General features: G+C 44.6%; 1 protein-coding gene and 1 pseudogene across 7 annotated transcripts; both read right to left on the bottom strand.

Moving 5' to 3' along the window:
* Nucleotides 1–78: 78 nt before the first annotated feature.
* Ctsw (cathepsin W) lies at nucleotides 79–17546 on the bottom strand. 7 transcript variants are annotated; one of them, XM_004852359.4, is made up of 11 exons: nucleotides 16980–17542; nucleotides 3244–3404; nucleotides 2897–2981; nucleotides 2055–2168; nucleotides 1549–1700; nucleotides 1348–1444; nucleotides 1189–1269; nucleotides 988–1113; nucleotides 767–831; nucleotides 477–680; nucleotides 79–394 (listed from the first exon to the last, which is right to left on the bottom strand). In XM_004852359.4, exons 2-11 carry the CDS (start codon nucleotides 3328–3330, stop codon nucleotides 284–286), a joined length of 1122 nt encoding a protein of 373 aa, XP_004852416.1. In that variant the 5' UTR covers nucleotides 3331–3404; nucleotides 16980–17542; the 3' UTR covers nucleotides 79–283. The 7 variants fall into 7 exon arrangements, with proteins under 7 accessions (XP_004852416.1, XP_087061477.1, XP_021120229.1 ...); XM_087205351.1 differs by having other exon boundaries at nucleotides 988–1269; nucleotides 16980–17546; XM_021264570.2 differs by lacking the exon at nucleotides 1189–1269 and having other exon boundaries at nucleotides 16980–17544.
* Nucleotides 14443–14534, bottom strand: LOC147829514 (U6 spliceosomal RNA; annotated as a pseudogene).
* Nucleotides 17547–17587: the final 41 nt, after the last annotated feature.

Raw genomic sequence — 17587 nt, 5'->3', positions numbered from 1 at the left:
CTGCAGGGAGAGGAGCCTGTGGAGGCATGCATAGTGTACATGTGTGTCCCTGAGTGCCACAATGTTCACGCACGAAGATACAGTGTACTCCAGCCTGTAGGAACTGGGATGGTCAGAAGTGCTGTCTGTGCTCTCCCCACCTACCATCTCCAAGCTCCAGCTGACTCTACTTGGGAAGTAGAAATCTTGTCTTGATTTATTCACATGGTGTGGAGAAAGCTGGGAGGACAAGCAGAACCCTTGGGATGGGGCAGTGAAGAGGCAGCTGGCATGCAGGAGAGGCTCAGAGAGGACAGGAGACCTGCTGCTTCTCAGCTGGATCACCTATACAGGCTGTGAGTGGGGACCTGGTGATGCCGCAGGTGTTGCTCCCTTGGTGCAACCGAAAGTAGCCCTAGGAAGTTAGGGGACATCAGGCCCAGAAGGTGGGGAAGGGCCTGTTCTGCCCTGTCCCTTCTGCCAGTGGACCTGCTCACCTGCTCACCCCAGTGGGCCCCCCAAGAGTTCTTCAGGATCCAATAGGGGGTGGAATGGCGAGGAAGATGATTGGACTGGGACAGATCTTTCTCTGACCCTTTCTTCTCCTCCTCTTTGCCAAAACCCACCAGCAGGACATAATGGTTCACAAGCCAGGGGTCACAGGTGGAGGGCGTGGCCCTGATTATACCCTGCCGGTAATGCTGCAGAAGTGGGAACAGAGGGGCCGAGTCTGGGGCACTCTCCCAAATACCCCCTCCCCCCACATGCCCTACCCTACCCTACCTACCTGCAATAGCATCTGGTTGATGAGCACAGTGATAGGGCCCTGTGTGGCCACGTACCTGGCCATTGCTGGAGAGGGAGAGTGCCATCAGGCCCTGCCTGCCTTAGGGCTGCAGCTCTTGACACATAGGTGTCCCTCTCCCCACCCTCCACCCTCTGTCTGCCTGTCCTGTGCCTTTTGTCTTTCTCCCACCCTCCACCCATGTCTCCCCACTCTGGCCTCACTGTGTTCATTGCGGGGCAGCATGACGTAGTCTTGGATCCAGGCCACCTTCTTGTAGAACGGTGCCAGGCACCTGTGGATGTTGGCACGCCCCCGGAATCGGTAGTCCTTTTCACTGGCCAGACCACCTGGAGATAAGGAAGGACACTCTGTTCCTGGATGTTCCCGACTCCTACAGTTGTCCAACAAAGCCAGGTACTCACTGTAGTTGAGGACAGTTATGAACGCATCCCAGACGTAGCCACCCAAGCAGCCATCCCCACAGCGACCACAGTCAAGCAGCTCTGGGGCAAAAAGGACAGCATGAGTGACCATGCCCCTAGTCCTTCCCTGTCACATCCCCCTTTCCATGCCAGGCATACCTTGCACAGAGACTTCCACGGACTGTTTGAATCTGATGTTCCACAAAGCTTCAATGTTGCCTGCTGCTGCTATGGCCCAGCAGCAATTGCACTTTCCCTGGTGAGTTACAGGGTAGTGCATAGTGGGGTGTGTAGGCGGGGTGCCCCCCTCTTTTCTCACCCTTTAGACTGAATTAGGCTCGAGTGTGAGGGTGCAAATACCTGGTACTTGACAGGTGAGATGATATTGGGGGCCTTCCTCCAGTCGCAGCTTGGGGGAATCAACTCCTGCTTTTCAAACCTTACCTTTCTGCCCACCCTGAGGTCCTTCTTGGCTGCTCTCCAATTCCCATAGAGCTGGCCAAACTCTTCCTCTGGGAGACAGACAGCACCACAAAAGTTACAGCATTGACCTCACTCTCCATATTCTGCCTCTTCTATTCCAACCATCTATATCCTTGGCCTTTTGAGTTTTCCATAATACTCTGGAGGCAGCAAGGCAAGGATGCTGAGGCCCAGTAAGAGGCCAAGCTCCCAGCCAGTGCATTCCCCTGCACTTGCCTCTGGTCCCACAAAAAGGCTGAAAAAGTTCCTGACTCTCTACTCTGGGATTTGGGGCAGGTACCTAGGCTGGTCCTGAAAGCAGAAGTTCTGCTCTGTCTGCCAGGATCCCCGGGCAACCTTCTGCTTTCCCACCTTCCACCTTTGGACCAAGAGGGTCCCAGTACCTGTGAGGTCACTGAATGGAGTCACTCCAAACTCAGCAGTCCCCAAGTCCTCCTCTTGCAGCCTCTGAGCCATGGCCAGGTTGTGGACAAAGATGTCTAGGCGGCGTGCATGCTCTGGACCAAAAAGCAGTTGTCCCAAGCTGGTGTCCATTCGCCAGGGGCATGAAGTGGCCACAGGCTAGGCATCCTCCCACCCAGGCCAGTGTAGATCTTTTTCTGTAGTCCCCACAGGATGCACTGCAGACACTGACTGGGCCAAGGAAGTAGTTACCATCCCACCTAGGGTTACAGTTTCCCCCAGAGACAGCAAGGGGGCCATCTGCCCACCATGAGGGGAAGCAGTGACTCAGAAGGGAGAGTTGAGTGGTTAGAGACTGGCTTCCTGCTCAGCCACCTCTACCACCTCTTCACACATCTGACTGCCGGTCTAGAGGGGGGGACAGAGTGGGGTTGGGGGATGGGTGCCTACAGATAAGACTCCTTTCGGAGATGAGACCCCGAGAGAGGACAGGAGCTGAGCTGCAGCTCATAGAATGAGTCCCCACCTTGGGGACAATATGAATGCTAAATGAACACACGGCTAGATGCTGGTCCCCTGACCCCTGCCTAGAAGGACTGGAAGTGGCTGTGCAGAGGACACACTATGACTGGGTAGCTCCCCAACAACTGCTACCAGCTCTCCAAGTTTATGGCAAAGGATGATCCTACACCTACTTTTGGACTGGATCCTGCATCTACCCACAGCCCTGCTGTCCTGCTTAGCCCCACCCCAAGTATCAGACTCTTCATCTATTAAGTAAGGGCAGGGAGGTTGGACTAGAAATATATGTGCCCCATGGTACCTGCTGGGTTCGAGTAACTCTTGTTAAACTGGATCTGGAACAACTTGAAGACTTCTTTTAGCTCTAGTGGCCGGGGACCTGGGTCCTGACAAAGAATCAGGGAGGAGGTATAGTTAGAGGAATCATTGCTGGACTCCTTTATGTGAGCTCCAGCTGAGTAAAGACTGGGCTGGGGATCCCCTGGTTAGCCTCTCACCTTGTGTGAGCTTGGGAGTGGCACCCACCTCAGCAGCCTCAGTTGTTCCCTTTGAGAAATGGGGGTCCCCAGGCCAGTGGTTTCTGAAGCAGTGACCCCAGCCATGGGACTGGCAGTGGAAAAAGTATGAGGGGTAGGTTGGAGCACTTACCTGGGCCCTGAGGGAGTCCCTGATGCCTGGGGCTAGGCCTGTCACCAACAGGATCAGGAGGCCAGAAAGGTGGGCATTCAGAGCCATGATGGTTCAGAGCTGAGCACTGTTTGCCGAGTGCCAGGACATGAAGCTATATAAACCAAGTTGGAGGGGTGGAGCTGGAGAAACCACAAAGAGAAGCCAGGTTCTCAGTGGACTCTCAGCAGACAAAGTGCCTCAGGCTTTCTGGCTTTATTTAGTCTCCTTACCTACCTGCCTGTTTTTTGTCCCTCTACCAACCCTTTCTTTTTCTTCATTCAACAATGATTCTAGGCCACTCTGTTCTGGGCAGTTCTAGGTATGCAGAGATGGATCTGCCCTTAAGGAGACAGGAGTGACAATCTAGTGGGCACTCTTGTTCCTCCTGCGACGCTCAGTCAGCTCAAGGGCTACCTCCTTCAAAAAGCTCTCCCTGCTCCCCCAGTCTCTGGTGTAACTATAGCCCTGTGAGCCCCTGATGTCGCTGTACCTGCTTGGCATCTGCCTTCCAGCTACATGAGAGGTGTTCGATTTGCCTGTGTCCTCAGTGTCCAGGACAGGGCTACACGGAGCAAGCCAAATGGGTATTTATTGACTGAACAACTAATTTATCAGCTACTGCCTCCTGTTCCTCATTCCTGCCACAGTCTGGGGATGGCAATGAGCAGTCTCACTAGGGCTGAGGAAGGAGAAAGACAACAGGTAAGGTGGAGAAAAAATGGTGGAGTAAAGACAAGAAGCAAAGTACAATCTCTCAAGGTCCCTGGAGCTCAGACCCTTGAAGAACAACAACTTAGTGAAGAAAAACCCAAAATACATCTTTGGGAAGCAAGAAAGAGCCAACTGGAAAAGCAGAAACTACAGAGAAACAACACAAAGAAGATTAAAGAACGAAGCAGTCTAGGACACTAACCCTGGCTCCCAGGAAGGGGGACAGACCTATCTCCATAATACAGTGTAAGACTGGAGAGGGTCAGTAGCTCCAGGGAGGAAAAACGGACCCCGCTGACAGCACTAACCACAAGAAGAGCCCATGGTTGTTATAAACTGCAAATTCAACATGGGTTTTACTGTGACAGTAACTCCCACATAGCAGGCTAGTGTTGGAGAAGAAATGAGTGTACAAACCACCATATTTGATACTGTTTAATCAGAAGCAGCTTGGGAAGGGATTAATTGTTTTAAGACTTGAGCTACACTTCAAGGTTTCTAGAGTTACCATACCAGAGTGACTGGGTGGAGATGGCCACAAGAGACAGTTGTAGAGAGGCCATTGGCTAGACATAGACCCCCTAAGAAGTTGAAGCTCAGGCCAGGAAGAACATGGGGCTCCTGCCCTCTGTGGTGAGAAACCAGGCCGGTAGTGTGTGGTTTTCAGAGGTAGCTGGGTGTGAAAATGCTGACATTAAGTCCAGCAGGATGCTTGACCCACCCTCCCCCACCCCTGCCCCACTGCCTACATCCAGCACAGAACTCAGTGGTCTGTTTGCTTTTCTCATCTGCCAACATGATTAGGGAAAAGCCTCAGCTGGAACAGTTGCCACAGCCTGAGATGTACAGACAAAGGGCCCTCTGGAGCAGAGGGGCACCTTACAAGCCCACAGGCCATAAAGCTAGGTGGAGAAAGCAGTGACATGAGGCACACAGAGAGACATAGAAACTGGGAGCAGCTGGAACAAATACAGCCCTAGGGCAGGCACCTTTGACCAACCACACACAGTAGGTATGGCAGAGCAGAGCTCGGCATTCATATACAAAAAAGTGAGCATGGAAACAAAATAGGACTTAGTACTGACTCATTGTCCTCCCATATCTCATGGATTCCAATCCTATAGACCCTGGAAAGAAACCATTTATTCAAAAGAACAGTTAAATTTCTATTTTTCTTCATTGTTTTTTGGGGGCTGTTTAATTTCTTTTTCTTTTTTCCTTTTATTTTGCCCTCTGTTTCTTCTTTTTCTTATTTGTTTTTTTGTTACTTTTATCTAGAATTAACAATTAATAATTTTTTGTTATTAATAGGATCCTTTCTCACTTTTTTCTCTTGTCTCATCTTCCTTTTCTTTATTTTTCAAATTTCACTTTCATTTTTCCCTTCCCCATGCCCTCCACTTTTATTAGCTTTACTATTAAGCTTTATTAATATAGATATTTAGTTGACTATGCTATCATTGTTGAATTCTATTGTTAATGGCGGTATAGTTGTTCTACATAGCAGATGTTTATTGTTTGCCAATATTTTGTTTATCTTTGTATCTCCTTTTTTTTTGTTTGTTTTTGAGACAGGGTCTTGTTATATAGTTCAGGCTGGCCTTGAACTCACTATGTAGCCTAGGCTGTTCTTGAATTTGAGGCAATTCGCCTGCCTCAGCTTCTCGAGTGCTGGGATTATAGGCAAACACCACCACACCTGTCTATCTAGTCTTTTATGTCTAGTAGTGTTTGTTTTATGAAGCTGGGTGAGCCACTGTTCAGTGCACATATGTTTATAATTGTTATCTTGTTGAATTTGTTACCTTAACCAATATGTAGTGACCTTCTTTGACTCTTATAATCAGTTTTAGCTTGAAGTCCAACTTTGTCTGAAAATAGCTACTCTTTCTTGTTTCCAGGACCTTTTTGCATTAAATACTGTTTTCCATCCTGGGTTTTTTTGGTTGTTTTTTTTTCCGCGCCAGGGATGGAACTCAGAACTCAGAACCTCATGCTTGCCAGACAGGTGCTATGCCACTGAGCTAAATCCCCACCCTGATGTTCTTTGTTTTTTTTTTTGGTACCAGGAATGGAATTCAGGGCCTCACACTTGCCAGGCAGGTGCTGCACCACTGAGCTACATCCCTGACCCCATCTTCTGATTTTTAGTTTGTGAATTTTTTTAATTAAATGTGTTTTGATGTACACAGCATATCATTGGATTTTGTTTTTTGATCCAGTTCTGCCAATCTGTCTTTTGATTGAGGAACTGAGACCATTCATATTGAGAGTTATTACTGAAAGTTATTAACTTATTCCTGTCATTGCATTATTTTCTTGTTGCTGATTCTCTTTCTTCATTTCTGCTTAAGCCGCTCACCCTATATCATGTATTCTTTCTACAGACTTTTTGGCATTGTTGGCTTGCTTCTTTCTAAGATATCCTTGAGAATTTTTTTGGAGTGCTGGTTTGATAGTCATGAATTTCTTTAGGTGCCCTTTGTTGTGGAAAGACCTTACTTCTCCATCAATTATGAAATAATAATTTTGCAGGATATATTATTCTGGTATTTGAAGTTGTTTTCTTTTAGGGCTTGAAACACTTCACTCCAAGCTCTCCTAACCTTTAAGGTTGTGTAGAGAAGTCTGATATAATTCTTTTTATATATATATAATTCTTTATAAGTGTTTGTTGATTTTTTTCTAACTGCTTTTAAGATTCTTTCCTTGTGTTGGACTTCTGAGTTCTTGAATATGATTTTTTTTGGAGTTCTCTTCTGATTGTGGCTGTCCATGGTTCTATAAGCCTTGCTTATCTGTATGTTAAATTCTTTTCCCTTACTTGGAAAGTTTTCTGCCATTATATCTGTAAACAGGTTTTTTTTAAATGCCATCTTGCCATTCTTATGATTTTTCACAACCTTAATCTGTTATCTAGCAGCTGTTGGACCCATTTTCCATGATGTCTTGTTTTTAAGGTATTTCTGAATATATATTCACCAGTACTAGTCCCATTTTCTAGTCTTGACACTCTCCTCACACTGGCCACTTCTGCTGCCCATACCTTCAACAGAATTTTTTATCTCCTGGATTTCTGTTTGGTACCTTTTCATGGACTCTTAATTCTTTGCTAAACTGGTCATTCATGTTTTGTATCATTTTGTTTAGCTCCACTAGCATTTATTTTTTTTGGTACCGGGGATCAAACTCTGGACCTTGCGCTTGTGAGGCAGGCAGCGGCACCACTGAGCTAAGTCCCCAGACCTCCACTAGCTTTTTGTTCATGTCTTCTTTAAGTCCATTAATAGTTTTATTTATTTATTTATTTATTTATTTATTTATTTTTGTATCTTAAAGTGCTTTTTATTTTGGTGTTTTTAAAATTTTTTTGGGGGGCCCATTCATTAATCATTTTAAATACATTATCTGTTTGTTTATATCATCTTTGAGCTCACTGAGCACATGTTTTACTTTTTGTCTCCTTTTTTTTTTTTTGCAGTACCAGGGATCGAACTCAGGGCCTTGCACTTGCAAGGTAGGCACTGTGTCACTGCACTAAATCCCCGGCCCCTTGTCTCCTCTTTTTTTTTTTTTTTTTGGTACCAGGGATTGAACTCGGAACCTTGCGCTTTCGAGGCAGGCACCGGAACCACTGAGCTAAATCCCCAGCATCTCCTCTTTTATAATTAATTCAACTGATTGGCTTTTGACTTCCTCCACATTGATGCCCTATTGTTGAGCTTTGGGGGTGTTATGGCTTGTATCTAAATGTCCCCCCAAGGGCCGGGAATTTAGCTCAGTGGTTCTACCGCCTGCCTTGCAAGCAAGGTTCAGAGTTCGATCCCCAGTACCAAAAAAAGAAAAAAAGGAAGATGTAAATGTCCCCCCAAAGCCTCATGCACTCATAAGTAGGGCTTTTCGGAGCTGGCTGGATCTAAGGTGTGTGATGCTGGGATTGAGGGTATGTGGTACTAAATTAGTACACTGATTGGAATTATCATAATTCTGGGTAGTACCACCCAAAAGGCTGGTAGCCTGGATAGGATAAAAAGGGAAGTTAGGTTGAGAGCTGCTGCTCACTGGCTTCTGCCTGCCGTGTCTTGGATTGTTTCTTCTCTGCAATGCCCCTCTGCCGTGCCATCCTGCCTTGCAGCCAGCCAACCATGGACTGAAACTTTTACAAACTGAACTGAAATAAACCTTTCTTCCTTTAACTTTGGGTATAGGGTATTTTGTCTCAGCATCGAGAAAAATAACTCAAATGGGGAGTTGAGAGTTTTGGGAGACATTTCATTGCCTTGTTTTCACAAGTTTGTGTGTGTGTGTGTGTGTGTGTGTGTGTGTGTGTGTGTGTGTGTAGCTGAGGACTGAGAGTGGATTACAGTAGAATTTGTTGCTAATATGGATATCTCTTTAGTTAATATCTGCTTTCTAGCCATGAATGCACTCAGCATGGTTAACTGCAGGTCTTTGCCTCTGTCCCAAGATCCAACCACCTTTGTTAATCTGGGCAGGGGAGGGTGCAGTGTAATTGGTCCAGCACCCAGTTCTCCAGAAATGAACTGCAATGTTGTTGCTGACATAAAGATAAACCAGATATTGGCATATAGTAAAAAACAGTTAATAGCAACAATTATGCCACTCTGGCAATAGTAACAATAATAGTCAAAGGCAAACTGGATATTGCCATACCATAAGAACCTATTGGCCGGGGATTTAGCTCAGTGGTTTCGCCGCCTGCTGCGCAAGCACAAGGACCTGAGTTCGATCCCCGGAAGCGGAAAAAAAAAAACAAAAACCAAAGAACCTATTAAGGTTACTACTGTATCACCCTTAACAGTAGAAAAGGTCTGCAATAGCCAGGAATGGTGGTGCACACCTATAATCCTAGCACTTGGGAGGCTGAGGCAGGAGGATTGCCACAAGTTCGAGGCCAGCCTGGGATACATAGTGAGTTCAAGGCCCGCCTGAACTATATAGTGAGACCTTGTGTCAAAAAACAAACAAATAGGGCTGGGGATTTAGCTCAGTGGTGCTACCACCTGCCTCAAAAACGCAAGGTCCTGAGTTCGATCCCTAGTACAAAAAACAAACTAACAAACCAACAAAGATATCCTCTGTTCTTGGATAGGCAGAAGCAATATTATAAAAATGGCCATACTTCCAAAACATATACAGCTTTAATATAACCCCAATCAAGATACCAACAGCATTTAATGAGGAAAAAATAATCCTAAATTTCTTATGGACCCAAAAGAGAACCAGAATACCAAAAGCAATCCTGGGTAACAAGGGTAAAGCAGGAAGCATCACAGTCCTGAATTTCAAGTTGTGTTACAAAGTTATAGTCACAAAACCATGGTACTGCTACAGAAGCAGACTCTTGGGTGCATGGAACAGAACAGAGAATGCAGAAACAACTCCAGGCACATTCAGCTATCGGATTTTTAACAAAGGACCAAAAAAATGTGCTAGAAGAAAGATATCCCCTTTAGACAAATGGTGCTGCACAAACTGGCTACACACATGTAGAAGATTGAATCTAGACCCATGACTAAACTGAAATCAAAATGGATCAAACATCTAAATGGTAAGACAGAAACACTTAATCTGCTGGAAGATAAAATAGGTAAAACTTTTTTTTTTGGTACTGGGGATCGAACTTGGGTCCATCCGCTGGTGAGGCAGGTGGAAGAACAACTGAGCTAAATCCCCAGCCCCAAAATAGGTAAAACTCTTAAAGACATAGGCACAGGCAAGGACTTTCTGAATAGAAGCCCAATTGCACAAGAAATCACATCAAGAATAAACAAATGGAGGGCTGGCGATATAGCTCAGTGGCACCGCACCTGCCTGGCAACTGAGTTTGATCCCTAATACAAAAAAACAATAAACAAATGGGATCCTATCAAATTAAAAACTTCTGCACAACAAAGGAAACAACCAGTCAATAGAGTGAAGAGACAACCTACAGAATGGGAATATTTTTTTGCCAGCTATTCCTCAGACAAAGGGCTAATATCTAGACTATATAGGGAACTCACAAAAAAATTAGACCACTCCTAAATAAAAGACCTAATTTTAAAAATGGGCATCAGAAATAGACACTTCTCAGAAGAGGAAGTACAAATGGCTAATAAATACACGAAAAAATGTTCAATATTTCTGCACATTAGAGAAATGCAAATTAAAGCAACACTGAGATTCCATCTTACTTGGGAAAGAATGGCTATTATCAAGAAATTCAATAATAAAAAGTGATGAGAAGCCTGCAGTGGCGGCAGGGGGAGGGGGGCTTTCAGCCAGGTGTGGTGGCACACGCCTGTAATCCCAACACTTGGGAGGCTGAGGCAGGAGGATCACCTCAAGTATGAGGCCAGCCTGCACTACAACTCGTGACTCTGTCTGGAAAAAAAAAAAGGAGTCTTTCTACATTACTGGGGGAAATGTAAACTAGTACAACCATTATGAAAATCAGTATGGAGATTCATGAAAAAACTAAAATTAGAAATTCCATTTGACCTAGACACCTTCTAGGTATCTTCCCAAAAGAGGTAGACATCATATTACGGTGATACCTGCATACCTATGTTTAAGCAGCACAATTCATAACAGCTAAATCTTGGAAACTGCCAAAAATGTCTATCAACAGATAAATAAATAAAATACGGTATTTATACACAGTGGAGTACTTACCCTGCCATAAATAAGAATAAACTTGCATAATTTGTAGAAAAATGGGTGCATCTTGAGACCATAATGTTAAGTGAAGTAAGTCAGATGCACAAGCTTAAATATCACCGTTTCTTTTATATGAGAAACCCAAAATATAAATAAAGAGCAAGATTAAGGAGACGTGATAGGAAATAGGGAGGTAGATATTTTGCAAAAGGGAAGGGGACCAAGAGATGGAGGGAAAGGGAGGGAGTGGAGGGGAAATAAAAAGAACTATGACGTGTTATATACATACCAGTTCCTCTACGATGGATATAATTACTATGTACTGTAAATGTGTACTGACAAAAAATTTAAAAACAAACAGGTGGGCACCACAGAGCAAGGCCAAAGTGTGAGGTCAGGGCTTGGGCAGCAGCCTTAACACTTACTACTGCTGCCCCAGTTCTAAATGGCTCCTTGGGCTGGGAACCTCCCCTGTGGGCTCCCAGGCTGGGAACTAGTGCCTAGGAGAGGGACAAGCTGGCTTTCAGGGTTCCATGCAGGTGGAGGAGAGAGTAGAAGAGAGGAGGACTCTGTTCCTGGGATTCATCCATTTATGTGCTCACTCTATCATTTCTTCACTAGGAATCTTCTCAGAGTCATGAGGGTTCGATTTTCTCCATTTTGTTCCCCTCCAACAGATACTAAGCCAAGAGACTCTATTTGAATATCTTCAAATAGTATATATATGTATTTTTTTTGAGACAGGTTTTGCTAAGTTGCCTAGACTGAGCTCAAACTTGCAATCCTCCTGCCTCAGCTTCTGTGAGTGCTGGAATTACAGGTGTGTGCCACCACACCTGGCTCTGAGCTGGTTTTGTTTTTGTTTTGTTTAAACATGGTCTCATTATATAGTTTAGGCTCACCTTGAACTTGCAGTGATACTCCTTCCTCAATGTCTTTAGTGCTGGGATTATGGGTATGCACTGCCCGCCTGGGACAGCTGTTTTTACAAAACTGTTGTTAATGGACCTCCACAGAGTAGTACCTGTTCCTGTGGTCCTGGAGCCCAGTTACATGTCAGTCAGTCTTGTGCTCTGTAGGGCCCAGTGTGGGCACCAAAGGGAGTTTCATAAGCCTGTCTTTTGTGGTGTGCTGGGGGCGGTTGGGAGACCAAAGAGAACAGGAGCTAGAGGTCTTCCTCTTTGTCTCCTTTCTTCTCTCCCTTGAATGTGAGCTCTAGGAAGCCAGAAAGTCTTAGCCTGTTTTGATTGGTGCTGTGTCCCTGGTAACACACAGCTGGTCTACTCCATAAGCATTTGGGTTTTTTTAGTTCTTTTATTGGTACATTTTAGGTATACAATTCATTTACATTTATCATTGGGTGTTTGTACCTGTACATGATATATCTTGGTTCTTTTTTTTTTCCATAAGCATTTGTTGAATAAATGAATGAACTTCCTCCACTTAATCATTCATTCACTTGTTCATCCTGCAGCTCCTGGCTGGCACCCAGTGAGGGCTGAGCTGTGGTTCCAGGGACCTTACTACTCAGAGTAGGATCTTCCCCCCACCTTTTTTTTGTTTTGTTTTTTGAGATAGAGTCTTGTTATATCATTCAGGCTGGCCTTAAATTCACTATGTAGCCCGGGCTAGCCTCGAACTCATGGCAATCCTCCTGCCTCTGCCTCCCAAGTGCTGGGATTACAGGCATGCACCACCATCCCTGGCAGGAGCTCCCCTTTTGATAGAGAGACACCAACTAAGACAAGGCTTGAGAGGGGCCCAGTGCAGAGTGGATGACAGCAGGAAACTCACAGAGGTTGCAGAGATGGAGAGAGGCATTCTGAGGTGGCACCTCCAAGTGACAGCCTCACTTGGGCCAGAGTGCAAAGCTGGGAGGTTCAAGTCCAAGATGGATGTGCAGGTAATCCTTCCCTTCTGGGCCTTGCTGCCTCACCTCTAGGTGGCAGGCACAGATCTTGGAATGGGGCTCGAGTGGAATGACACGTGAGTGCAGGGCGGGATCTTGGTGCTCCGCTATGATGCAAAGCCCAGGGAGTCAGCAGGACTGAACTCCAACCCTGTGCTACTGCTCTGTACTGGGGACAAATCCCTCAGACATCCTCATCTGTGAAATGGGGCAAAATGGCACCCCTTCCCTGGCATGGCAGGAAGACTGCACCAGGTCTGGTCTAGTGCCTGGAATGGTTAGATCTCAATAATCAGAAGCTATTGTTTATTTTAATGTAATACAAGTAGATATTATTAAAGAAAATATTAAAAGTAGCCTTCTATGAAAAACTAACATTTCACAGCAAAATAAAAGGATAACAACAGTTAATATACTATGTATCATGCTCTTAATAGATTGGCCAAAATGTTACTCAGAGAACAAGTCATAGAAAAAAAGACTGTCTTTTACAAAGAAGAAGTAAAGAACAAAATTTTCTTTTCACTGAACAAAAAGAAACTAGTAGTATAGATGAAACAAGTTAACATATACCTTAACATACTTTTTTTTTTTTTTTTTTTGAGACAAGATCTCACTATGTAGTTCAGACTGGCCTTGAACTCACTATGTAGCCCAGCTGGCCTCAAACTTGAGGCAATCCTCCTGCCTCAGCCTCCTGAGTGCTGGGATTATAAGCGTGCACCACCACGCCCAACAAAATAGTTTTGAAACAATGGAATAGATAATTTGTAGAATTATTTGAACGTCTTTCTACTTCCTATTTACCTATCCTTTATCCTTTCTCTCCATATGTAGTTTTTAAAGTTTTTTCAGGAATCTCTACACTGATTTCCATAGTAGTTTATATATATAGATATATATATATATACACACACACACACATATATACATATATATGTGTATATATATGGAGAGAGAGAATATATATATTTAAGATCATGATTGTATTCACATATCATATATACAGGTGTGTGCTACCATATATATGGTGAGAGAGATTCTAAGAGAGACCTTGTGGGTCTGACTTAATGACTTAGTTCTTAGTTCACTTAACATGTTCTCTTAACAAGTGGCATCCATTTGCCTATGAATGTCTCAAGTTTATCTTTCTTTATAGCAGAGTAGCACTCCATTGAGCATAAATACATTTTCCTCATCTATTCATCTGTTGATGGACATAATACACTGTTTCCAAGAACTAGCTATTATAAATTGTGCTGATATAAACATAGGTATGCATGTATCCCTGAAATATGATGACTTTAACTCTTTTGGTAAGATACCTAGAAGAGGATAGCTGGATCAAATGGAATTTCTAGTTTTAGTTTTTTGAGGAATCTCCACACTGATTTCCATAGCAGTTGTACTAGTTTATATTCCTACCAACAATGTAGAAGAGTTATTTTTTCCCCATATCCTCACCAGCATTTGTTATTATTTGATATTTTTATAACAGTCAAGGAGTTATTTTTTTTTTCCTCTGTAATTCTCTACTAAAAATACTGCTACCCAAGGTCAAGGACCCGAGTTCTATCCCCGGTACCAAAAAAAAAAATACTGCTGTACACATAGAAACTGAAACCAGGGTTAAAGATGAGTAATATATTGGGATCATGACATTAGAACTTAACATACTGGTGCTTTTTAGGGAAGTTGCTGACATCCAAATAACAGAACCAAGGTCAAAAGCAAATGCAAGGGTACTCTCAAAAATGTTTATAATGAAGTAAATAACTAACAGAATTTAAAATAAAAAAGATGGAATGGGAGCCGGGGATTTAGCTCAGTGGTTTCGCCAACCTGCTGCACAAGTGCAAGGACCCAAGTTTGATCCCCAGTACCAAAAAAAAAAAAAAAAAATGGAATGCTTCACAGATTTGCAGGGGTCATGCTAATCTTCTCTGCATCGTTTCAATTTTAGTATATGTGCTGCTGAAGCAAGCACAAGGAGCCATTTTTTAAAAAAAATAACAACTTTATTGAGATATAATTCACATACCATAAAATATATCCTTTTAAAGTATGGAATTCAGGATTGGAGATGTAGCTAAAGGGTAGAGCACTTGCTTAGCACGTGCAAGGACTTGGGTTTAAACTCCCTCCAAAATAAAATAAAAAGTGTGAGGGTTTATTTACATAATGGTGCAACTATCACTATTATTTCAGAACATTTTCATGTTTCAAAAGAAACCACATACCCATTAGCAATCATTCCCTGTTGCCCTCTTCCCCTGGTAACAATTAAGGTAGTATGTGTCTTTATAATTTGTCAGTTCCGGACATTGTATATAAATGGAGTTTGTGCCGTGGATTTAGCTCAGTGGTTTCACCACCTGCCTCACAAGCATAAGGTCCCGAGTTTGATCCCTGGTACCAAAAAACAAACAAACAAACAAACAAACAACCAAAATCTTTCTTTAGGGACGGGGATTTAGCTCCGTTGCTCTGCAGCCTGCCTCGATAAAAGTGTAAGGTCCCGAGTTCCATCCCCAGTACCAAGAAAAAAAAAGAAAGAAAGAAAAAAAGAAATGGAATTTGTGGACCTTTTTGCCTGTTTTTTTTTTTTTTTTTTGGTACCAGGGATCGAACTCGGATCCTTGCACTTGCGCAGCAGGCGGTGAAACCACTGAGCTAAATCCCCTGCCTAGTGCCTGGCTTTTTATTGTATTATTTTCAAGATTCATTCATATTGTAGCATGTATCAGTATTGCATTTCCTTTCATGGCTGAATAATATTCCACTGTATGGATGTACCATGTTTGGTTATTCATCAGTTGATGGATGTTAGGCTGTTTCTATTTGGGGTCCTATATATAGTGCTACTATGAATACTTCCTACAGTTTTGGTGGGGTTTTTTTTGGTGTGCATTTGTGTTTCCAGTTGTACTGGGCATCAATCTCTTAGTGAACTTGCCCAAGTTATGTAACATTTTTTACAACTTGTTAAATTACATTGTATTCTTGGTAGTTGTCTGTTTTGATTAAATAAGTAAAATATAAAACACATATTACTTACCCTGAGAAGTAGCACAGGTTGAAAAGTTGAAACATGTTCAAGAAAAATTCACAGATGAAATATATATATAATGGCTGATGGGGGTGGCTTAGAAATGCTGAGGATACAGTGTGGCAGGTTAAAGACTGGTCCCAAACATAGGCTCACACCCTAATCCCCGGAATTTGCAACTGTTACCTCTGATGGGAAGAGTTTCTGAAGATGTGACTAAGTGATGGGGAGATCATCCTGGATTGTCTGGTGGGTCCTAAACGCAATCACATACCTTCTTTTAAGAGACACCAAAAGGAAATTTGACTACACATAGAGTAGAAGGTGGAGCAGACAGAGCTTTGAAGATGCCATCCTTGAAGATTGGAGTGATGTAGCCACAAATCAAAGCATACACCTTGGCTTGAGCCCAGTGATACTGATTTTGAATTTCTGGCTTCCACAATTGTAAGAGAATAAATTTCTGTTGCTTTAAAACATGAACTTTGTGGGCCAGGGATTTAGCTCAGTGGTTCCACTGCCTGCCTCACAACAGCAAGGTCCTGAGTTCGATCCCTGGTACCAAAAAAAACCCCATGAAATTTGTAATAGCAGCTTCAGGAAACTAATACATCCAAATCATTTTAGATTAATGCCAAGAAAGATGACTACTCTTTTTTTTTTTGGTACTGGGAATTGAACTTGGCACCTTGTGGTTGTGAAAGATGACTACTCTTAATCTTCTCTTGACATGATGCTATCTAGCATATATTCTGGCTCTCCATGTCAGTGTTTCAATGGTCCTTGGTTTTGTTTTAGGAAGGGTCTCATTATGCAGGTCAGGCTAGCCTTGAACTCACTGTGTAGCCTAGGCTGGCCTTGAATTTATGGAGATCCTCCTGCTTCAGCCTCCCGAACGCTGGGATTACAGGTGCGCACCATCATGCCCAGCCAAAGACTAAGATTTTTTAACCTACTTGTCCAGTGGGAAGGACTAGGATGAGGGACGGGTCAGAGGAAAAGCTCAGCTCAGTAGTTCTCCCTGAACCCCAAGGGCTGCGTCCCCTTTTCCTTACAATCCCTCCCTGGGGCCACGGTGGGGGCAACTGTTCGGAAAAGAAGGGATGGGAAAGAAAAGACAGAGCCACGTTATTCCCGCTAGCAGTCTGGCCCCACGCTGGGATCCCTGGACACTCGGCCTTTTCCCGTATGGCCCCGCCCTGAGACGTGGGCAAAGGGAGGCCCCGCCCCTTCCTGGGAGCCAGATCCACCCAGACTCCGCCCCCAAGGATGCTCTGTGCTGGGGGTGGCGGAAACCGGGTGGGGGTCCTGGGTGAAAGAAGCGTTGGGAAGGGTCTGGTCCTGTACCCTGAGCCCTGTGCTCCCAAGTTCACGGTTACTCACTTTCTCAGGGGCTTCCATTCATTTTGGGCCAAAAGGGAACTGCTGCCCACGCCCCCAGACAGCTGTAGCCTTGCGGATGGAGGGCTGGGGGGAATCCGCACGGAAGCGAGAGAACCAGCTGGCTGAAGGCAGCCCTGGGGTGGAGAGGAAAGGGGGAGACAGTTGGACGCTTCTGTGCCCGGGCCGTCTTGTGTCTGGGCGAGGGTCCGGAGACTCTGGATGAAGTTTTGGGACCTTCTGGAGTGATGGTCTGGGAGCACAGAATAAAATTCTGGAGCGAGCAGAGTGAGGATTTGGAGGCCCAGGATTAAGAGGGAGTCTAGATACCCAGTACACTCCGGGAGGTGCCTAATCCAAGCCAGAGTGCTTCACCGGATTAAGGTGTGGGTGCACAGGATGGGATTCGGGGGGTGCAGATTAGGTAGAGTCTAGGTGCGCAGGATAACATTTTTCGCCAGGGTCTGGGGCCCCCAGGTAACTCTGGGGCCAGGACTCAGCACAGGGGGCCCCTGGCCGGGCGCAGGGAGGCGGCTCCTGGAAGCGCCGCGGGGGACCGGGTGGGGGCCTGCGGCCGGCCAGCCAGGGGCGGAGAAGCGGGGGTCGGGGTC

The sequence above is a fragment of the Heterocephalus glaber genome, unplaced genomic scaffold (assembly GCF_053883595.1).
Source record: "Heterocephalus glaber isolate CG9 unplaced genomic scaffold, H.glaber_assembly_v1.0 deba00000594, whole genome shotgun sequence".
Taxonomy (NCBI): domain Eukaryota; kingdom Metazoa; phylum Chordata; class Mammalia; order Rodentia; family Bathyergidae; genus Heterocephalus; species Heterocephalus glaber.
This window is presented reverse-complemented; position numbering and strand designations above follow the sequence as displayed.